A 24,696-nucleotide genomic window follows, 5' to 3' on the forward strand; every position below is an offset into this window, starting at 1 on the left:
ATGTCCAATGAATGGCTACACTCCGTTTTATTTCAGTTAGACTGAATGGTCAGATTAGTGGCTAATAATGCCACCATAAACAACAACATGAACAAAATTAGAACATTTCCCAGACCAAAGGAAAAAAAAACAAAATACAAACTTTTACGAAGCAAAAAAGCAAACCTGCCCCTATTTTGTTTTGACAGAGTCTCTTCTAGGAGCTTTAATTACGGTCCATAACGCAATCTCTCGGTGAGATGTTGTGCACTAGTTCCTCCTCAGAAAAGGCCTGAGAAGCAGGGACAAAAGGACCACAGGCTTTGGGACAGAGGCACGCTTTTGTTCCTGCGGGTGCATGTTGTGCTTTCTCTGGACCGGTTTTGATTTTCTTTGGCTAGAGTTGCTCAACAGTAGCTTTGACTTCTTGTCCCACCAAGCTGCTCTTTTTATTTGGCTTGACAACATAGGGATTGTCTGCAAATTAGATGGTTCAGGCCAACGCAAAGGACAGACATAAATCATAGACATCTGTACAATTATAGCAATTTAGATTTCTGATTACAAAACAACAAGAAAAACACACATATGTTCAACAAATGCACAGCATTTTTCTTTAAGAAATAGCACTCGGGATGCTAAGACAAAGATCGGTAAACTAGTGGTCACCAACCTTCTCCTCTCTAACATTTCTGCCCATTTCAGCTCAACTTTCTGAAAGGCTCTGAAAAAACAGTGCTGGAAACTGGAGTTAAATGATCAAAATAAGCACATCCATCAACCTTCAATTACTATAACTTTAAATATGAAGTCATTTAAAACCATTTGTTGCATAGCCAGATAAATCTGTTACCACTGAGGTAGCTGAATCAAACCTAAGTCAACTTGTCAACTTTAGGTGTTACTTATCACCTAAAAGACACCAAAATATAGTGCCTTTTGTCCTCCTCTGAAACTTCATCTGCGTTTCGATTACATCACTGTGCACCAGTGGGTGGGACAAATCATAATAACCAATAATATCATGTTTCATCTCACCTACAGGTGGATTGTTTGGATAATTTACATTAAACAGAACACATCTTAACATGCAAGAGAGGTGAATGTACAGATATGCATGTGTAACTGACACTGCAAACACTAACGCTTACCCTACTGTCTCTTCTCTCTCTTGCAGGACAAATTTTAAACAAATGAGCTGTGTGTCAACCAATTGGAAGCTACACATACATATATAGCACGTCTAGGAGTAGGAGATATTTATGTTGGCTGACGTTTTTAAAACGATATTAGCTGCATGGACGCACAGAAATAGCCTACTCCTGCTTGTGTTTTAGCAACACAATGCCCCAAACCCCCACCACCCCCACCGCCCTGCCAAATGGCCAACAGTTGGCGAGGGAACTGATTCACTTTGCTTTCAAAGGCAGTGTAACTTCAACAGTGCTCTGTTACTGTTTTTGGTAATTGCAGTTAAACACTCCTGAAACCTGGAGGTACCGCAGCCCCCCGCCGCACCCCTACTTCCCACATCCCTGCCCACCTATCACAGAGAGAAAATGCTCTGAGACCCTCCCTGATGTGGCATACTCAAAAATATGCCATTGTTGACAATGCTTTCCCAACTAGCTTTTGCTAAATGCAGTCTCTGTCGTACCAAAACCTCTTTTTTAAATGATTTTTTTAAACTATTTGAAAGCACCAGTAGCCCTTTACATTGAGTGAAGATGAATGGACCATGTATAGTATAGATGTAATCATGTAAGTGCTCCACATAATACTCCATACTATAACTCCATATCATAACATTTAATTGGAATGACATTGCTGGCACCCATGAAATGAATGTCCACCCTACCTTCTTAATCCTTATTTAACCCCTGGTTAAAACTAAACTTTGAAAGAAAGTTGACATCCAGGAGCCAGGCTGGTGACCACTGCAGTGAACTGATCAATAAATCATTAAAAAGAGATGAAAATAATAAAATAGAGATGAATCCAGCTCTGGTTCAGATGGAGAGATTCTGCTGAAGGCGGCGGTTCGTCATCTCCTGCACAGGGAAATCGTGTTGTGGTGTCTGTGTGCTGGATTTGGACGCATTCTGCATTTCGCCAGATTCTTCCTGAACTGGACTGGCATAGGGCTCTTCACCTCCGCACCCGCTGCCCAGAGATGTCTGGCTGACATAAACCATGATGACATCACCGGTGAAATTCATCACCTGGCCAGTGGAGATGAAGGTGGTGTTGTTGTTTCCGGTCACCTGACCTGCCAAAGACGAGACGAAAGAGGTGTAAGTCTCTGACCTCAAAAGGATTCCTTTATCATTCATTAGGAAATGACTGAAAATGTCATGGAATCTGAAATTTCAATTCGATTCAATTAAAGCTGGTAGAATATAGACAATAAAAGCAATACACCAAGCTTTTTGGATTATTTTGTCAACCAAAAAGTAACAGCCTATACTCTTCTGGGAAGGCTTTACGCTAGATGTTGGAAAATTGTTGTGACTGCATTCAGCCACAAGAGCATTAGTATAGTCAGGCACTGATGCTGAATGATAAGTTCTGGATCACAAACACAACTCTAACTCATGCCAAATGTATTGGATAGAGATCCAGCATGTGAAATGCAGTTCCACTGCTCCACAGACCAATGCTGGGGGTGCTTTATACCCCTGTAGCCCATGCTTGGCATTGAGCAAGGCTCATGTGCAGCTGCTCCAGAGCATCCCATTCTAATGGTCATTGCTTTTTCTATGGAGACTGATCACACAAACTGAACACCTGTGTCAGCAATGGGTGCACCTTAAAGTAATTCACTATTTAGAAGGTGTTGGGATACTTTTGGAAACAAAGTGTATCTGATGCATCTGATACTTTGATGCCAGAAATACCATGTGTTAATGGAAAACAGAGATATGGTCACTAAAGGTTCAGCCCATAAATAGATTTGCGTAAAAACATTCCCTTCCTGGAGTCAAATCTTTACTAAATAAGCCACATACGCCACATGTGGAGGTGAAGATGTTTTGCATGTTGCTCTACTATGTCATCACTCGCAGGATCATGCAGTATGTGTAACCACTAGCAAGATCAGACCGTCATTCGAATTATGCTTTGTGGAGGCCACTGACGTTTCTCTCTCGTGACTGTTTGTGTTAGGTGGCATCCTATGACAGTGCCATGTTTAAAGACGCTGAGCTCTTCAGTATGACCCATTCTACTGACGATGTTTGTCAATGGAGATTGCATGACTATGTGGTTCATTTTATGCACTTGTTAGCAATAGATGTGGCTGAAACATCTGAAATCAATAATTAGGAGGGGTGACATACTTTTGGCCATCCTGTTGAGCTTAATTTTTATAAATGCTAACTCACTTACCCAAAGTGCCACAGACTTGGAAAGCTATGTCATATTACCAGCATTGTGTCACTGTGACACACGTTGAACTACAAAGTCTATGCCATGTCACCCTACAAAGTGTCGTGACAATCTAATGTCAGGAAAAAAATCGAGTGTCACTTGCTATGTCAACTTGACATCAAGGTTGGCAAATGCAACCTTTATGAAAAATGACGTCTATTGGAATGAATGTTTATAAATGTGTTTGTTGGTCTAGGTCAGTTGTCATGAATGGCTTATGTAGGTGACATGTAGCCTAATGAACTCTGCCCTACAGTAAAGTGCTACCAAGTATCAACTTCACATCTTTACAAATTTGCAGCTGTGGCTCAAATCTGGGCGCAGTAATGCTAAGTAAGCGCTTACTTGGCACAAAATTGCTGTTATTTGAGGTTTAACCGGTAGAAAAGGAAAAAAAAAGAACTTAACCTTTTCCTTCCGCTGAACGTTTCGACAGACATTTAAAGCAGTTCCTATTTGAGGGGAACTATTTACTCCATATTCCCAGCATAATGCCAAAGGCAATGAATCACGTTTCACACATCTTTTAGTCATTAAACTGTGATTTATGACGCGCCAGACACCCGCTGTCCGCACTGGCTTGCCGTGTTTTTAAAAGTGCTGTTTACTGGAATATCAATTACTCGGGTGCCAGTTTTTTCTTAATGATCATCACTAAATTTAACTCTCCATATAAATGCCACATCACACATACACAAGAGAACTGTCGTGAAATGACAGGCTAGGCAGGCAGTATTTTGTTTACAGTAAGTGTCGTCTGCGTTTTTGGGCATTTTTCCCACTAAGAGTCAAAAAGTCATGAACCCTAGTCTGCACCCACTGCATATGGACCTTAACAGGGTACAGACGGTATTAGTAAATGTTGTGGGAAATGGCTGTTTATCGTCTTGTTAGTTAGGCCATCTGCTGCGTGATCTAACCCCAGAGACTGGAGAAATTGCCCCTGCTGAGCAGCATTACTCAATAAGCAGGACTCTGCAGCACATCTTGTTTCAATTTTAAACAAGGCTGTTTTAAAATGTGGATAAAAACCCTGGATGGCATCTCTCTGTCCCCTCTAGGTAGAAGTGGCACATTGTTGAAATTGTAGTCACTGGCCTTGAAATACCTCAGATACATAGCCAATGTGTCTACAGTGGTGCTTGGGCAATCAGCTTGGTCTGCGAAACTCCTCTAAGGCTGAGTTTACATCACAAGCCTTATTGCCCAATTCTGATTGTTTGCTCAGTTCAGTGACCGCTTGCATAAAACATCTCAAGTATTTAAACACATGAGGGATAATATAGTCAAATAACAATAACTGTTAAAAACTTCTTATAATTAAATTTTTCCTCTGATGGTCTTGAATGATGTTTATGTGGTTTTATGTATCAAAAACAGTCCCAATTCATTTTTGCATGACGATTTTCCGACATATTTTTATCCCTAAAAATTAAACAGGCTGTTTTTTGTTACTGTGCCTTTAAGACGGATCTATGTACATGACCTCTGTTCTGAGTGGCTTCCCTGTATTGTGCCTCATTCAAAAAGCAGTCTGGGCTGAACCACTCCTTATAACTTCAACATAAATGGGCAGAGCTGGACTGCTGTAGACGGAAAAGGTGATTTCAAAACAGGCCAATTTTGCAACTTGGTTTCCGTATCTGGACTATACAGACTGGAGTGTGGATGGTATATTTCACCACTTAACAATACTAACATACTACGTGAAAGTCTTCAATTTAAAAAAATATCAGGAAAATGATATGGGTTGTTTAAACAATTCACTGGAGAGATTTTATACAGCTCACTTAACGGTAAAGGAAAAAAATTAGGCTAGAATTCATTGTTAAGGCCAAAATTCACATTTTCATGCAAATGACCCCTGATCTCTTCAGTGTTGCTACAATATATAAGAATTCTGAATGGGCCCTTCTCATTTCAGTTACGTACTGAATGTGATCTAGGAGCACATTTGGAAATGGCTCAAATGTGACTTGAAAAGATTGGATTTTCTGAAAATTTTAAAATAAAAAAAAAATCTAAAATTTCTGAAAAAAATCAGATTTGTGGCACATTTAGGCAATGAATCACGTTTCACACATCTTTTAGTCATTAAACTGTGATTTATGACGCGCCAGACACCCGCTGTCCGCACTGGCTTGCCGTGTTTTTAAAAGTGCTGTTTACTGGAATATCAATTACTCGGGTGCCAGTTTTTTCTTAATGATCATCACTAAATTTAACTCTCCATATAAATGCCACATCACACATACACAAGAGAACTGTCGTGAAATGACAGGCTAGGCAGGCAGTATTTTGTTTACAGTAAGTGTCGTCTGCGTTTTTGGGCATTTTTCCCACTAAGAGTGTTGCTACAATATATAAGAATTCTGAATGGGCCCTTCTCATTTCAGTTACGTACTGAATGTGATCTAGGAGCACATTTGGAAATGGCTCAAATGTGACTTGAAAAGATTGGATTTTCTGAAAATTTTAAAATAAAAAAAAAAATCTAAAATTTCTGAAAAAAATCAGATTTGTGGCACATTTAGGAAAAAAAAAAAAAATCTAATTTGTACCAACTCTGTTAAAGCCCAATCACTCAAACATTTTTATATTAATAAAAAAAAAAACTGTAGCAATCAAGAGTTCTGCACTGTAAACTTGTGTTTGAATGTGTGTGAATAAAAGTTTTGGGCATATTAAATTTCAAAACTTTGTGCACCGTTTTGCTATAGTTTCTGGGTTGAACAACATGTTTTGTTGAAATGGTATGAAACGGTGTGCGACAGGCTTTGAGACACGTTTTCTCTCATTTGATGGGTGAGTCAGAGGTGGTACCCACTCAGCAGCAACATGTATATAAAGCCTGCAGTGTTAACAAGGCAGTGGATACATTGGATTCTAATCAAGTCCTCTACAAATGCAACCACTGCAGCTTATTTTCTGCAACATTTGAAGATGTTAGATGGTATGTTTGTATTTTATTTACTTTTTTTAACAGAATACACTAAAATGACCCCTAGAATGGCCTTCTCAGCTGCTATAGTTGCAACGCTTGCATAACACTAAGTGTCCAATGCACCGCTGTTTCCGTTTAAATAAACATTTTGCTACGTTTTGGAGCTGAACGCAGCCTTTGCTTCGAGTTCAACTGTGGTGAACTTTCACAACTGTGGTGAATTTGCATAATTTTGGCTGCATTAACTCTGAAGCAGTAGTTCTTTGTATTAGTATTGATCATAGTATTGAAGGAAATGTTGGCAGTTTCACAATAAACTTTATAAATTAATTAAGTCTGAGATGGTATAACCATTTTTACTGTTCTTTTATTGTTCTTTTATTATTTATAGTTGATGATAGCTTGCTCCCCATTCTCAGCACAGTATTGTTAGCCACAGCTGAGATGCTAAGTGAGCCAAAATGTAGGAAATGTTTAATACAGTCAGGCCTATTTCACAGTAAGATTTAAGAATTATATATTGTTTTTGTATTTTTATTCTGTCATCATGATCTTTAACTACAATACCCAGTATACATTGTGCTGAACTAATCCTGATCGCTCTAGAGGCTAAGAAACACTTCTGAGCTAGCATTAGTGATATTAGTTGTCAATGGCTTTCTTACCACAGGCAAGAGCAGCGTCGGAGCACTGGCTCTGGACCTCCAGGTCAGCCTCTGGGTCAGACAGGTGGTTGTCAGCGATTAGTGAGAGGCCTCCGTTGTTGCTGTCGCTAAGTGCTGACTTGGGTGGCACAGTGGACTCTATGCTACAACAGCGTGGCTCGTTCTGCTTGTACAGGCTGCCGTCGCTATGAAAACCCCTGACCTCCGACATGGTCTCTTTACCCACCCGGCTGCTGTAGTCCAGATAGAGCTCCTGAGAGCCTTGCAGGCAGTCAGGTAAACTGTCGGAGCAGCAGTTCCCACACATTGGCGGCTCTTCCATGGTCACAGCTTCAACAACACTCGCGTCTTTCACTTCCACAGTCTCCCCCAGGCCACAGGAACAGCAGCCGGCCAGGCCCGTGGCCACCAGCTGACTGCAGTCCTCGTTCTCCCCCACTTCCATTGGCTCCTTCATGGAGGGTAAGCAGCTACAGGTGCTGCCAGAAAGTGGAGAAGCAGGGCCCTCAGAAACTTCGCTGGAGCTGCCCGATGACCCGTCTGCCCTGTCCCGAATCGGCTCGCCTTTCTGGTCCTGGTCAGGGCCTGGTGTGCTACCATTGATTAGCTTTGTTTTTGAACACAAGCTCATGTATTCTATATGGTTGTCGTCTTGCCGGATGAGGTGGGAGGTCATCTCATATTGAGAGCAGCTCTGTAAGCCATTGCTGTGGTATGGGGGCGTCAGCGTCTCCTAGAAAGTAAAAGAGAGATGCTGTGGCTTAAACTCTAAGGGCCTTGATGTGGGCCATTCATAAATAGTTTTCCCCGTCAGTCAACCAAGACATGTTTGGTGTCCAGCGTCTTTAGTGGAGACATACAGAAACAATTCAGGTTTCAAGATGACTGTTTTTAGCAATATGACCTATAGTGGCCCCAGAAAGTATGAGGACACTGAACATTGGTAAACTTTAACCCCTTAAATGGCCAGGGCCCACTGAAGCCTGTAACATGCATTTGAGCTTGTATCAGTTTTACAGTGACTCTTTCAGTAAAGAACCTTGGCACAGAGCTGTTGCCGCTGTTTTCCATTCCTAACAACTATCTGAAAACTTTGTCTCGTATTCACAGTCAGTGAGGTATCTAGAATGTCCAGATGGTCCAGAAGTGACCTTTTTTCTCACAAAAATGGTCCCATTGTGAATCAAAAATTGATTGATCAGTTGATTGATTTCTCTCTCAGTTTCTAATAAGGTTGGTAGAGCACATGAACATTAAGACCTTCAGTTCAGATCCTGAAGCCCCAACCAATGAAAGAGCTCACACAGCTGTATCTACATAGAGACCACAGAGAAAAAATCTGACTGGACAATTTTTTTGAGTGTTTCAAGATTTTAACCCTATTGTTTCCAACCAAAACTTGGATGAAATACAAGTGTTACTAAATACTGCAGAGATAAATGCAACAATCATGATGATTCTGTTCAATAATAATGAACTAAAAATTATAGATATATTTCATCAGGTTTGATTCATCAGGTTCCCACTGCTGAACACAATGATCTTAATACATTTCTTTAGTACGAAACCTGCTTATTGGACCAAAGTAATTTTATCCACCTTTATCCACTATCCACCTTCATCTACAATGTAGTTTTATCCCCTTGTAGTAACATTTATCTGAGACTACTATTTGAGATCACTTTTTAACTCTGCATGGTTTGAGACAGTTGTTCATGTATGCACTTTGCATGATGCTAACCGCTAAGGTGGAAGCTTCTTTTACATGTTAGTTAAGTTAGCCTTGTAGTTCCAATGCAAAACTACAGAGGAAAACAGACACCAAACAGATGTTGGTTGGAGGGCAACTACACTACACCGTTTTGGTTCTTTAGGAACCAAAAGTGTTTTTTCTAGGATGAGGTATTGGCTATCTGTTAGCTATATTAGCCTCGTAGCTCCAGCACAAAACTGAAGAAAATAATTTCAGATATCAAACAGATGTTGGTTGGAGGGCAACTGAACCCTAGTTTATCTACTACATAACACCAACCACTACAACAACAACTGCATTTTGGTTCTTTAGGGACCAAAAGTGTTTTTCTAAGATGAGGTATGAGCTACCTGTTAGCTACATTAGCCTCGTAGCTCCAGTGCAAAACTACAGACGAAAACATCAGACACCAAACAGATGTTGGTTGGAGTAGAAGGACAATTATTAGCTAAACTATTGCTTTAAAATGAATAATAAACTTAGGTTCCAAAAAGTTAATCAAATGTCTTTTGGAAGACTGGGCTCACTTGTTGAATTCGGCTACGTTTAATGTTCTGGATGCAGGCTCGGAGATTGACTGCAGAAAAAACAGAGAAAAATCCTTCATGAGCATCACGAAAGAGAAATCTAAACCAGCATAAAGTTAACTGACACACTTCTAAACCAGATTTACCTGAGAGGAGGTTCAGCTTGTCCTTATAGCAGGAAATAATGACAACAAATATCACGATTATCACACAGGGGACGGCCACCACGGCCCAGGAGGTGGATGGCTCTAAAGAATGAAGTTAGCAAAGGTGTTAAATATGAGAATCACTGTTACATAACACACACATAAATCATGAATTCTAATTGACCTGTCCATGCTCTGCTCACAAATGCATTGTTGGGAGATTGGATAAGCTTTACACAATGTAGCAAAGATCCAACTGAACCTAATGAGAAATTACACTTTACAAACACTTTCAAAATCACTACATAGCGTTTCTAGTTTGAGAGCGTGCTGCTGTTCAAAAAATTTTTTTCCAGAAAATTTGGACAGTGGCGAGATGTTCCCAAGGCCCTATGTTCCCATGCTGTACATTCCCCTAGCTCTTTAAATAAAACAGCGTCAATAGGATAACTAATAGAGACATATGAAAGTTTTCCTTAGGTCACAGTTAGGGTCCTGGGGTCACCTGAAGTCACATAAAGGGACAACAGTCAGCAGTATATTTCTATGCTCTGTCTGGGCTAGCAAGCTAGTAAGCTAATTAGCTAGCTTTGCAAACTTTGTAATGCAAATCACTTTGAAAAATCAGAATGTAGCTTATATCTACTGAACGTGGGGACATGGGGCAGTTTCCTAAGGGCCCTGAGAACATAGGGATGACCCCCAATTTAAAATGCAACACTACCAAGCTGGACTATGTTTTGTAGTAAATCAAAAACAGGCAGGTTAGAAAGAACAATGAAATTAGCCATCATGCTATGTTAGCTCAATTACATGACAAAAACCTACACCTGATCTGCCCTAACAGTGTGACTTTTGCAATTAATAGCACAAGCAAAATGTAGGTATTTTGATGTAATGTAGAATCTTGTGTGCTATAATTTCTTGCAACAAAGTATGCATTTCGGGCACAGCATGAGTAGGTCAGTTCTTGTACTTATACAACTCTATCAACTACAGTGTATTCCAGAAGTTTGAACATAAACATGTTTGACGGCATACCGAAGGGCGGTCCGCACACCACATCTGTTTTAGTGCTGCCTGGCCTTTCCTCGGTGTTGCCGATGGCTTTGCAGCTGAAAAAGAATGAGGCCCATCAGTATAGGACGCTTCAGCCGTCCGGACACTTGTGTTTTGATCAGTCTCGATCCTCTCCGCAAACGGTTACCACAAAAATGGCCAGCTAAGGAAAATAGGCTCTTTCCAGGGGAAGTGGTGGAGAAATTAGTCATAATACCACAGTGCGGTAAGACTGTGGGGGCTTTTAAAACGACTGTGTGCGCCTGTGACCTGAGAGCAATGTCAGACAAACAGCACTCGTGAGAATGAGTTACTGTGATTGCGCAAATTGAGCCCTAAGAAAGCAAACTGTGTGCATGTGTTTTTGCGTGCCTGTATGTGTGAAACAGCATTTCGTGGCTCAAGCTCCTAATTATTGTTAGGGCTGCACAACATGGATAAAACAACATGGATTGTGATTGTACTGATGTTTATGGCAATATGCTTTGCAATGCATTACAGGGGAATACCACAGATTTTTCTAAATGCCTGCATAATTAAAAGGTTAAGATGTAAACAAAGTCATTCAAAGGGGTTTGATGTGAAATGCTCTGTTCTAGAGAGAATGTACTGAGTCAGAGTTGTTCACAGTGGTGGTGACAGGAACCAGGCTCCCTCACAGAGAGTTATTATATGTGTCTGTTTTATGATTGTTTTGAGAAGGTTTTGTCCTAAAACGTATCTTTCCAAGGCGTTGTAAGGCAAAATAGTCCCTGAAGAAATGAATGTTAATTGTTTTATATTTACCACCAATATTTTACCAGTATTTTATCAGGGTAGGTTCACTGGTGGTTTTGGATAGGAAACAAAGTAGCACACAGAAAGCTCCAAAATCACATGCTGATCCATTTTACTGACCAATGTGGACATGCACGCTCACTAAATACTCTGAGGACAGATCTGAATCAGTTAAAAGGGACAGAGACACTAGGTAAGACAGGGTTAAACATCTGCAATATTCAAACCAAATTGTTTTACATTTGTTGGATCTCGTTAAAACCTTGATTCCTCAAACCGCCCAGAGAAACTCATTAGGAACATCTGAGGTTGATAAGAACGCTCATAGCACACAATTTAAAGTGTGTGGTTTGCTAGAGGATGTATTTGCATGTTGCGGCCTTCTGTGATATCAGTATTGCCGAGGCCAATATCACAATGAAGATTAGCAAATGATATATTTAATTCTTGTCCTTCAAATGCTTTAATAATGCCTCTGCACACTTACTCTGTCCACTTCTTGCAGGGTTCTGCCACGTGTGAATCTGAAAAATATCCATGTGTGCACTCCTTGCAGGACTGTCGGCCAGGGTCTTGAATAAAGACAGTAGAAAAAAGAGAACATATCACAAAAAAGTGAACTGTTTTACATATTTTTTTTCTTGGACATCCCCCACCTAAGAAAACTGATATGATAAAACATGTAATTTTCACAAAACTGTCCATTTGGCTCACTCTGATACTCCACTAAGCCTTAACTACAGCATGCATATGTCAAGACACTGAAAATAGAGCAGAGGCTAAAGAGTCTACAGTATATACTATGTTATAATCTTCTATCCTGTGAAGGACTATTACGTCCAGCCGCAAACCAAGGGAAGCCACTAATTTTACAGAATTTTTAGTTATGAGTCATGCATAGTCATATTTATTTTTCCGTGCTGAGAAAGAAAGAGACCTATAGATATAGATTTAATGTGAACCGCAGAACCAACACATCAAGAATAAAAGTTACACGCCTTCCCGAAAAACTGTGTGAGCCAGCTTATAAACTGGAAGTAAAATCATTAGCAGTAGCTCAAGAAATTAGCAAATAATTGATCAATACATAACATTAAACTGCAGACTTATGATTCTGTTATCAATCTTAAAGGACCCATATTGTACAACTTCCTTGCATGTCATTTTTGTGTGGGTTCATGTATAAAACCAGTCATAATTCATTTTTTACATGACCAATTTCCAACCTCTTTTTATCTCTTAGAATTAAACAGGACCCTAATTATGACTTTTTTGTTACTGTATCTATGAAATATGTCATTGAGCTCTGTTCTGATTGGCTGCCCTGTACTGTGTCTTATATAAAAAGCAGCCTGGAATGAAACCGGTAACATTGTTTCAATGTTAATTGACGGCTTAAATTGCTGTAGGCTGAATGAGAGATCATGTCTAAATACATCCACGGTTATGACGTCACAGCCACGATGAGTACAAAACACAGCTTAGGTTTTATATATGGACTGTATAGACTGGGGAGTGAATGGTACAGTTAGAAAGTCTTTAACAAAAAAGAAAGCAAGGAAATTTTCCAATGACATGGGCCCTTTAAGACTTGCCATTCAGAAACTACTATGAAATATTCACTAACCACTATGATTCTTACCGCCTGTGAGTCCTTGGCCTGCAGGGCAAGCTGGGATTTGGTCACAGAACTCACAGTTTAGGGGGGAACACTGAAATCCCTCTTTACACTCACAAGGCACAGGCTCATAAGAGCTACTGGGACTGGGGCGATAAAAGCCTTTCCCTGCAAAAAGAAAAAGAGAGAGAGATAGACACAGAAAGAGAGAGAACTTCTTTCAACACTCTTTACTCTTAAACCCTTTAAACTACAAGTTATGTCAAAACAGTCCCCCAAAATGCATATTTATCATCAACATATTATGCAGAAAAACTCAGAAGATGTGGGAAAGTTCACTGGTGGTTTTGGATAGTAAATAAAATAGCTATATCTGTGTTGTAGACACCACGACCCCTGGTTCCTATCACCACCACTGTAGAGCCAGTAAATTTCTCTACAATGAGCCAGTTGACATCTAACCTTTCTGAATGACTTTGTTTACATTTCAAAAATAGAATAATGCAGAATTTCTGGACGCTTTTATTTTCTTTCTTCAGTGCAGTTAACTAAAGACACATGCTCTATTACGTTTGTCAGGAATTCCTGCATTATAGGCTGGAAAAAGAATGTCTGGTGTGATAAAGAGGGAAGACTGACCATCATCACAGAACTTCTGTGGAAGGCACCTGTGGTCAGTGTTGTACTCCGACTGGTACTCGTCCTTTCCGCAAGGCCGACATATAGTGTCAGTTTCCTCGCTGCACTCTTTAAACATGTACGTTCCTGTGGTCAGGAGAAAGAGTTTCATTAGTTTTATTATTTGGATTATTATTACTTTTCATGGTAATTAATAATTCAGTAGTTCAGATTTACTGTCATTGTAATTATATGTAGCGTGTATGTTGAAAATGTCTTCAAACACCATTATATATTTTTGCCATATAACCTACCCCTTCTTCACAGAGTAGATCACATAGTTTCTACATTATTCAGAAGTAGTGCACACCCACTGCTCCGTCTATAAAGCAGAGACTAAACTGAGGTTTTCCACAAAGCTCTGTGTGTGTTCCTCTTTTACATGCACTTCCCCTTTAAACCCCTCCAAAAAACACAGCGAGGCAATTTTATCCCTTCATTTAAATTACTACAAGCTTTTGCCTTCCTGCTCACCCAAGCCTCATCTGCTGATCGGAGACAAATATCAATTATTAATTACACTGTTTAATCATCTGCGAACTGAGGATACTAATTGTTGAAAGTGGAATTTTTGCCAATTCTTGCTTCATACAGGACTTCATCTGTTTAAAAGTCCATGGTCGTTGTTTGATTCTCCTCTCCATGATGTGCCGCACATTTTCAATAGGAGACAGATCTGGACTGCAGGCAGGCCAGTCAGGCACACGCACTCTGTGACTACAAAGCCACTCTGTTGTAGCACTTACAGAATGAGGCCTGGCAATTGCTGAAGCATTCATGGACATCAAAGGAAAAGATGTCATCTTGATGGCACCATATGTCTCTCTAAAGTCCCAATTTTTTGTGTCAATGGTACCTTCACATATATGCAAGTCACCCATGCCATGGGCACTGATGCACCACCATGTCATGACAGGAGAACTTTATGTCTGCTTTTCCCCAAAGAAAGCTGAAAGGTAGACTCATCTGATCATAGCACACATTTGCACCATCTGAGATGAGCTTGGGCCCAGAGAACTCAGCAGTGTTTCTGCATAGAACCGAAGGCTTTTTTTCCTTGCATAATAGAGTTTCAAGTTTTATCTCTTGATACAGTGGCGGACTGTGTCAAGTGACAATGGTTTTCCGAAGTGCTCCAGAGTCCATGTGGCTATATTTAACAGAGTAGCATGACGGTTTCTCATGCAGTGCTATCTGAGTGCTCGAAGGCACACATTCAACAGTATTTTCCAGGCTTGCCCTACATGGAGGGAGATTTCGCTGGATTCCCTGAATCTTTTCACAATATTATGTACAGTAGATGGTGAAATACCTGCATTCTTTTCCGTCTTGAATTGAGAAATGTTCTTTTTGATCAATTTGACAATACTCTCATGAAGTTTGGCACAAAGTGGTGAGCCACAAAGCAACTTAGATTGCCAAGACTGAGTCTTTGGTGGATGTTCCTTTTATACCCAAGCAGGATGCCCTCACCTGTTACCAATTCACCTGCTTATTGTTGAATGTTTCAAAACAGTGTAATTTGAGAATTCTATGAAATTTTCTCTCTTATTTTGCCTCGTTCCAACTGTGTTGCAGGCATAAAATTAAAAATTTGTATATGTATATACATATGCAAAATACAAAACAGTACAAAAAAGCAATTTCTTTGTACTTTTGTCAGTTAAATAAAGGTTCAAAAGAATCAACAAATCACAGATTCTTGTTTTTATTGCATTGTACAAAATGTCCCAACTTTGGAATGTGGTTTGTAACTTAACTGAAGACTGACAGATGTTTACCTGGTCTACATTTGGAACAGCACCTCTTGTCCTTCAGGTACTGCTCCTGGTTACAGGCTGGTTTGGCATGCTTCCTCTGCAACCAAAAAAAGATCACATAAAGTCAATTCCTCAAATAAACCCTGTTTGTGAGCCTTCATTTGAATTAGGTTCCGTCAGATCCTTCACAGTTTACCTACAGCGCCCAAAATACACCACTTCAACAATGACACCATTCAGGTTGTCTGTCTCATGCCAGGAAATCAAATAGGCCAGTCATACCAGTTTTACACATACTACTACACTATAGTAACATATACGCATATTACGATATACACATATTACGATACCATAGTATCAACATTCTAATACAACTCCATCTGATATCTTCAGTGACTGTTACAGTGGGTGTAACATAGAGCCTGACTGATATGAACATTTTATCATCACTGATATCAAATTCTGATAACACATAATATCAACTGATATAATTTTATATAGTCAAAAATTAAACAACTTGTAAGGGGACATTACCAATTTTTCAAAATTCCTGTATAACTAAATGGTTAAGATGTAAACAAAGTCTTTCAGAATGGTTTAATGTGAAATGCTCTGTTTTAGAGAAACTGACCAACTTTCCTAAAGTTTTTTACAGTGGTGGTGATAGGAACCAGATATCTGAAGAGCTGAATGCCTCTAGAAGCTCCCTCACAGAAAGTTATTACATGAAATGGTTAGGAATACGTCACCTGATGTCTTTGACGATAGGCCTAAAATGTATTTTTTATAATCCATTCATGGCGGAGAGGTACATGCAGAACGTTAAAAGGCAAAATGAAAATGTGTGGTTTTGTATAGGAAATAAAGTATAGGAAAAATGTTTGTGCACCAAGTTGGTAGGTTTCTCTGCAATGAACCATTTCACATCGAATGGCTTTGACGTCTGAAAAATTATGTGGAATTTCCCTTTAAAACACTGGTGAACTCTTAATGTGTCATGATTAACTCTTTACTCCTAAGCTGGAATGCAGCTATTTCTGCCCTTAAATCATTGCTTCTCTACACAGTATTGCAAAAGAAAGATTATGTAAAGATTATGATATTTGTACATTTTTACTTCATTTTTGTTACAAACTACCATTTTGTACCAAGCAAACATATGAACAGGAATATATTTGACACTCTTATTGTTTTCCATATGAAACAAATCAGTAAGTGTTTCCATTGCTCCCGAAACTTTTTTTTTTTTTTTCAGATTTACCACTACTTTACCATCACCAGCATGACATATAAAAGCTCAGAAGACACGGGTAGGTTCACTGGTGGTTTTGGATAGTAAATAAAATGGCTATATGTGAGCTTTAGACATTGTGACCTCTGGTTCCTATCACCACCACTGTGAAGAAATCATAATGCAATGAGTCTGTAATAAACCATTTGACATCAAAACACTCTGAATGACTCTCAAAGATTGAACAATGCAGATTTTTTTTTAAAGAAATCGGTAGAATTCCCCTTTCGTAGTATTATCTATCACAATAATGAGTTCCATTAATGGCTAACAGTCCAATTTTCAAAAATAGCATCATGTGCTTTCCTTCTATAATATTCACAAAGATGTTATCAGTGTTTTACTGGGAGGATAAATTCTCAGAACATTAATATCGGCTGATTTTCGGGCCAAACGATATATTGGGCGCTCTAAACCTGCTGAAGACTGTGTAGAGCCAAAAACAAACACCTGAGAGGTCCTGACCTCAGAGAATGGAAGTGAGCTACAGCCACCAACCACTTCCCTGCTGATACACCAAACTATTCCGCAGCTTTCACATGGGAAACTCTCTCATGTTAAGCAAAATGCAGCATATAACAAGGAGAGGGTCAAAAACATCCAACCATAACCAACACGGAGGGACAAAGAGCCAAACTCAGCAGAATGTAGCCGAGAATCTACTGCCAGTCGTCTAATCTCAACGAGCTGAGCTCAATTTTATTTCAGAAAACAACATTTCTTGGCATCGTCACTCCACTGGACCATGTTATCTGTACACCGCCTGTCAAGAAAATAGCACAGAAACGTTTGCTGACAGAGAACATGATATATGAGGAAAGCAGCCCCTGGCTCTGCAGCCCCTTATCATCTCCAATGTTTCTAAAAACTGCAGAAACAGAAGCAAAACATACTGGATAGCAGATATTTCCAGTGCTATTCCATTTCTCTGAGGCAGACCAGACTTCATAGTTTTATAGTCAAATGTCTGTGAGGGAAAATCATATCCATTGTGGAAATTCACAGGAATAAAAAAAGATTTCCTTATTAGATACAGCAGTGACGCCTCATGCAAGGCAATGCCTTAATTCAGTTCCTGCAAACGTATCAAACGCAGTGCATTAGGTCTTATTCAAATGATGCTGGACTCTTTCCACTTCGCTCTACAGTTATTATTAGCGACACCTGTGTGCCATTTAAAGTTCACATTACTATATTTACTCCGTAAATAACATATTCATAGATGTGCCCTTTATATTCCACTTCCATTACCTAACTCTTAATCTTCATTGTTATCAGAAACATGTTAGTACTGGCCAGAGATCAGCATGTAAGCGCAACATCTGTAAACTGGAAGTGCAAATTATGAGATTATATATCAGTAATGAAGTCATTGTACAATGAAGTCCAGGCCTTGTGGCCTCACCACCACCACCCCCAAATTCACCCCCCCCTCCCAATCCCTGGGGGACAACTTTATATTAATTTTTATAAGTTTATAAATACCTGCTAATAAATACCTGCACTCAATATATTTCAGGATATGCATACATACAATTTTTTTAACGAAATTCTAGATACTATCGCCCATCCAATCAATCCAACCCATACACAGACAGAAGTGAAGACAGGATTTTAAACTTAAAATAGCAACACTCATGTTAATTATTATTTTTTTTTACAATTTTTACATTCTGTAAACATTTCATGATGAATGGACCAATATAAATAGTCGTATATATAGTGAGTTCATGTATTTTCAAATAATAAATAACATAATAAAACCTAGTTACATTAACATACAGTATTATACAAAAGTCAGAAACCCACCCTTCCATTTATTTAATCCCACTCAAAACAGCCATTATGAACAAGTTTATTTTTAAGCATCAGGGAAAAAAAACGTACAGTATATTAAACAGAAATGTATACATTTTATTCAATGTGTCCACACCTTTATTACAGCTTCCATTCTTTTCAAGAGACTTACTCAAAGAAATCTGCAGGAAAAACTGCAAAGTTCAGTCTTAGAAGTTGGCTGTATTTTCCGCTTCTCACAATTAAAGTAATCCCAAATACAAATTTAGACTTCTCAGTCCATAACCCCATACTTCAGTACTAAAGTTTCTGTGTTCCAGTGCAAATGTTCTTCTTTCATTTTCACAGTAATGGTTTCTTGACAGCTACACATCCTTTCAGACTCATAGTGTTGAGTTGTCTTCTCACAGTGGGAGGATGGCTGTGGATTTTCAGACCTGAAGCAAGAGAGCTTGATTTTCTCCTCTCTCTCAAATATGAAAGCTTTAAGTGCTGTTTATCTGATGGGGACAGTGTTGGTGGTCTACCAGTTCTGGCAGGTGGTTGTTAGGAGTCCCACTTTCTCTGTAACTTTTAAGTATTTTTTTCACTCATTTTTCATTTCACATCTAATCTCCTCAGAAATATCTTCTGAAACAAGGAATAACTTTTGACAGGACATTAAATAGATGAATAGAGCTTCAGAGATATGAAATTTTGTTACAGCCGTGACTCTAAATAAAACATTTACACAATAGCACTGTGTTATTATCAGTACGCTGAGGGATGTGGGATGTTTTCTCTTGTATGAGCGGTTACTGAGCCTGGAATCGGAAAAGCGCTTTTAAATTAAGCGTGAGAAAGGAGACAGGAAACCCAGAGGAATGTCCAGAACTCCTTTCTGGTCTCTCTGCATCCAAACACCGGGGTATATACAAAAGACATGAAATATTTTCATTGACTAAATATATAAGATTATGGTCAGTGACGCCCTACATAATTACATGTTAGAAAATATGCACGGCATACGGGGACAAGACTGATGGACCAGCGTCCAGCGCATTGTTCATCTCTGTCCTGCATGAACTTCTACATCGTTTCTATCAGTTCAGCTGCAGGCCTGAAAAGTAAGGGTGGGCAATATGGTGGAAACATAGTACTGTGCAAAGAGAGCTTTCATTTATTTAGTGTCCAGTCAGCCATTAAGTAAAAGTTATTAATTTTTCAGGAGATATAAGATAAACTACTTGCATAAGGAAGGTGAAAGTCAAAGGAAAATAAATAAAAAACAGGAGTTTCCAAAACTCAAAAAAGTGATTAAAAGCTACACAGAAAATGTGACTCCTAACAACCACCTGCAAGACTGGGTAGACCACCAAAACTGTCCCCATCAGACAAAAAGCACTTAAAGCTCAACACCATGGGTCTAAAAAGCTGTCAAGAAACCCCTTACTGAGAAAAGGAAATAGAACAAAGAGGCTGCTGGTGTTCTCAGAACAATTAACTGACCACCCCAGAGTCCAGACCTCAACAACACTGAATGAGATTATTTGAATGGTGAGAAGCAAAAAATGCAACCAACTTCTAAGACTGAACTTTGGAGATGTGGACAAATATGATATTACATTGAGTTGTTGAAGTTTTTGTGTGTGTGTAGTTATCTGTTACGAACAGATCATCAAAAGTCCTTGGACAGAGAGTTAACTGTGTTAGACTGTGTCAGTTGACTGTATTTGAAGCCCTTTAGTAGGAACATCGTAACAATACTTAGTATTTAGAAACCTGTTTGTTACCTGCTATACAGAATTTCCCTGAAACCGCAACGTTTGCATAACTGCCAGGGCGAACATGTCCACTAGGAAAGCTGATTTATTTGAAAACCTGTTTATTTGTTGACATATTTGCCTATAAAAAACGGCTTTGACCATTTGACCACCTTCAATGCTAAATTACAAAGACCATCAATCATTTGAGCTCACTCACAAATGACTCATGAATGAATCCCAAGATTTTCTCAGAGTCGCTCGCTCTGCTAAGACTGTAATGATCCAAGGTGCTTCCTGCCTTTCGAACACAAGCTGCGACCTGCAGGTCTGTGATGCAACATTCAGCATGTTAACACTTTTCCACCTGACAGGGTGGGAGATGGTGAAAGAGATAAAAAAAAAAACAGCATGGCTAAAAGAGTGAGTAAATGAATGACTATCAGCTTTATAAGGTTGTGCAACTCATATGCAAAAGTTTGAACACCCCTTGTCAAATTACGTGTTTTGTTGATTTTCTGAGTGAGAATAAGTTAACACATCCTCTACAGGGACCTTAAATATGGCCTTTTTTCTGAAATTTGTATTTTGTTTGTTTATAAATTTCAGTATAGCAAATACATGTATATTTTCCAAAACTTTAAATTCAGTAATTGTGTATTAAAGTGTCATTTGACAACGTCATGTGACCAGGGGTGCCAAAACTTTTTCACACAACTGTACAGAAGGACTTGAGCGGGTGTTAGGGCTGGGCAATATATTGGTATACCACGATACTGACATGCTGTGATGTAGCTTGTCAGTTTTAGGTATATTTTTAATTATGCATTTAATAGATAATGAGCATTATTTGGTGTAATTTGAGTAGAACTGAACAAAACAGTCCAATTAATTTTAAGCTATGTCAGGTTTGTAAGACATTCTTTTAGCATATAGTAGCAATCAGGAAGCATGGGCTCATTAACTGCATTAATGCTAACTTAAATATCTTTTATTACTGTGATATTACACTAGACTAGACACTGGAGAGGTCCAAAAGTCTGAGTACACATTGAAAATCTGTTTTTTTATTTAAACCTGTAAATAAACATAAATGAAAACAAATAAAGAAAAAATGTTGAAGATTTTGCACTATTTCTGAAAAACAAAGCAAAATTGTGACTCTGGCCATGTTAAGGTCTTGTACAGAAAGGTCAGTTTACTTTCCTAAAGTCTTATCCTTTCCACTGAAGTGTTCAGACAAGTGTTTGACCTGCTCTTCAGAGGCTTTTGCCCAATCTTGTGGTCCATGCCGGCTCAAGCGACACTGTCATTAAAGCAAATGAGGGACATGCTGTACCAAGTCACATTAAACTTTCAAATATTTAGTTTTTCACTCAAATTGTTTTGCTGAAAATATAATCTGTAATGAAAAATGTGTATTCAATTAAAAAAGAGTGTAAACAAGCATTAAGTGGCTTCTGACTTTTGCAACCTGCTGCATATTTGGAAAACGCTGTGACCCTGAATTTTATCAGTATCGCTCAGCCCTAGTAGGGCTATTACAATACTCTTCCCTACTGTCCAACTGAATATAAGCTCAAAGTAATGGCTCCCTAAACAAATCTGATTTTAGAGTGATTTTCATTGTTTGTGGTATGCTCCATAGAAGCCATAGAAGAACCACTTTTGGACAACTAAGGACTTTTCAACTGATGGAAAAACCTCAACTGAAACCACTCAGCGAACCAGAAGTGGTACTTTGGGAATTGAGGGTCAATATGAAGTCATGCAAAGAAGTATTCTGGACATTTTTTCAGCAGATATTGACCACTGGAGACACCAATGTCAAGCTAAAACAGAAGTCTTAACAAATTAACCACAAAAACAGAGACGGCATGTAAAGTTGGACAGTATTTTTTTTTTTATTCCTGGCCTCAAACAATAGACGATGGAAATATTCCATCTATGATCATGAAAGAGATTCCAGCAAGTTTCCAGCAATTATTTCAGAAAAAAAACCACAGGCAGATGTACAGTAAAGACCAAGCCTAACATTCATAGTCACATGCAAGTCTGAACATCCCCAGTTAAACGACGTTCCCATAACTTTTGCACAGGCCATATTTTATATTCTAATCTTTTATTAATTAATTTATTATTTATTTTAATATTTAATCTTTTGTCTAAAGCCCTACATGCATTAAAAACATTGCCACAGTGAACTGAGGATTAAAGGGGAAGACCACTGATTTAAAAACCAGCATTATAAATTCATGAAAATAGAAACAAAGTAATTCAGAATGGTTTGGTGTTAAATGCTCCTTTCTAGAGTGCCTGAGTCAGAATCATTCACAGTGGTGGTGATAGGAACCAGACGTCTGAAGAGTTTAATGCTTCTAAACTCTCCCTCACAGAAAGATATTGAATGAACTGGTTATGAATACACAGCCTGATGCCTGAGACATTGTTTTTTGATAGTTTTGAGGAGGTTTGGGCCTAAAGTTTATGCTTTTTAGAACCATTCATGTCACATAAGTTGCACTGTAAGGCAAAACGGTCCCCAAAGGAAGCTTATTTAGTCACTTGATCAGGGGTGCTGAAACCAGGGGTGCCAAGACTTTTGCACAAGACTGCACTCATTCTTAATAGGAACCACTTCAACATGAGAAGCTCTCTTTATAGGCAGCAAGCGGCACAACAATAGATCAATTAAAGAGTTGCTGAAGCAGCTGCCTATTGACTTCCATTATAAGCAATTTCAGTTCTGCTCTTTTTTGGCATTTTGCTCAGGGAAAGGAAAAACGTGATGAAATGACTGCTTGTGATGACCGAACATACACTACAGGTGCGGCAAACTACCTGGAACAACCCTTTACAGAAATCTCATCCGAACTGAAGGACAGAGAGTTAAGAGCAAGTGATGATGGTTCATTTCCAGAGAACAGAGGGAAGAGCAGTTTAGCTCTGTGGTGAAGAGGAGGGGAGCGAGGGAACTGGATGGAACCCAAAATCCACTGTTTCCAGTAAACAGAGAGTACACAGATCACAGATTTCAGCAAGGCTGATTTTAATCTTCCGTCTGAAGCCCTACATGCATTAAAACAGTGCCAGTGTATCCAGGATTAGGGGGGAATACCACTGATTGAAAAAAAATGGCAGAATTCATTCATTAAAATGTAAACAAAGTCATTTAGATTGGTTTGATGTGAAATGCTCCTTTTTAGAGAAACTGAGACGGAACTGTTCACAGTGGTGGTGATGGGAACCAGACGTCTGAAGACTTTAATGCCTCTGAAAGCTCCCTCACAGAAAGCTTTTACATGAAATGCTTATGAATACATGGCCTGATGTCTGAGACATTGTTATTCAGTAGTTTTGAGGAGGTTTGGGCCTAAAATGTATGCTCTTTAAATCCATTCATGGTACGAGTTGCGCTGTAAGGCAAATTTGTCCCCAAAGAAAGCCTATTTTTTTTCTCATTTGCCACTGTTTCAACTTTAATAATGTTACAATTATTAAAAAAGCTGTGTGTAGGTTCACTGGTAAATAAAGTGGCTATATTTTTGTCATCACAACCCCTGGTTCCTGTCACCACAACTGTAAAGAAAGTCGAGACGATACGTTGCTCTACAATAAACCATTTTAAACCACTCTGAATGAGTTTGGATACATTCATATGATTTTTTTATTCAGAAATAACAAGCAAACTCTCAAACTAAATGTACTCTTTAACTCATTACAGTACAATATAGCACACTTTAAATCTTGCTGCATACATTCTCTGAGCTTGACCAATCACAAATCTGAAGAAATCCTTCAGACTGATCAAAACACAGCATGAAAGTGAGGTTTTATGACTCAATCATATCACAGTCTTTTGGAGACAGCTTTTCAACACAGCAAGAGAAATTCCTAACTTGATTATGATCAAAAAGTTTGAAAAGTATATGCAGTCAAAACAAGTGAGGACTATAAGATCTCCATCCTGAGTATATCTCTGTTGAAAAAGTCAGAATGCTGGTCTAAGTTGGTATTTGCTGATTTATGCTGGTCTAGTGCTAGTTTATCTATGATGACCATGCTGGGTGGCCAGCGTACCACCATCCAAAACATGATCTTGGCTCATTTAGCTGGTGACCAGCCTTTCTGGTCTACGCTGGTTTTCCTAGTAGCAATCTGTGTAAAATTGCACCACTTTAGACCAGTCAGAACATGTTCTGTGACAGTTTTCTCTTCAAACTAAATTCATTTGTTAGACGTGGGTTAAACCAACAGATAGACGTTCATACACTATTAATAAGTGACCAACACTTACTTGGACGCACAAGGCGAAGATCAGGCATGTGATCCATCCTCGGAAAATCCAGCTCGTGGAGAAATGCACCCTCATGCTGGTTTGATTAAATGTCCAGTTTGGTAAAAAAGCTAAAGTTCAGTGTGTTTTTCCCGCACGTTCCCTCTTCACTGTAGCACTCGACCCTCCTGCGTCTCTCTCTCCTCTCTAAGGCACTCGCCGCCAGTGGAAGCTGGAGTCTCGCGCTGCAGTTTT

The 24,696-nt window shown here is 39.0% G+C and overlaps 1 protein-coding gene across 1 annotated transcript; it reads right to left on the bottom strand.

Moving 5' to 3' along the window:
• Window positions 1–1,205: 1,205 nt before the first annotated feature.
• Window positions 1,206–24,657, bottom strand: tnfrsf11a (tumor necrosis factor receptor superfamily, member 11a, NFKB activator). Its single transcript, XM_036558749.1, has 10 exons — window positions 24,463–24,657; window positions 15,357–15,432; window positions 13,537–13,662; window positions 12,922–13,065; window positions 11,767–11,851; window positions 10,485–10,558; window positions 9,444–9,545; window positions 9,298–9,347; window positions 7,018–7,750; window positions 1,206–2,248 (listed from the first exon to the last, which is right to left on the bottom strand). Exons 1-10 carry the CDS (start codon window positions 24,535–24,537, stop codon window positions 1,989–1,991), a joined length of 1,725 nt encoding a protein of 574 aa, XP_036414642.1. The 5' UTR covers window positions 24,538–24,657; the 3' UTR covers window positions 1,206–1,988.
• Between the last annotated feature and the right edge of the window lie 39 nt (window positions 24,658–24,696).

Source organism: Colossoma macropomum, unplaced genomic scaffold (assembly GCF_904425465.1).
Source record: "Colossoma macropomum unplaced genomic scaffold, Colossoma_macropomum, whole genome shotgun sequence".
Lineage (NCBI taxonomy): Eukaryota > Metazoa > Chordata > Actinopteri > Characiformes > Serrasalmidae > Colossoma > Colossoma macropomum.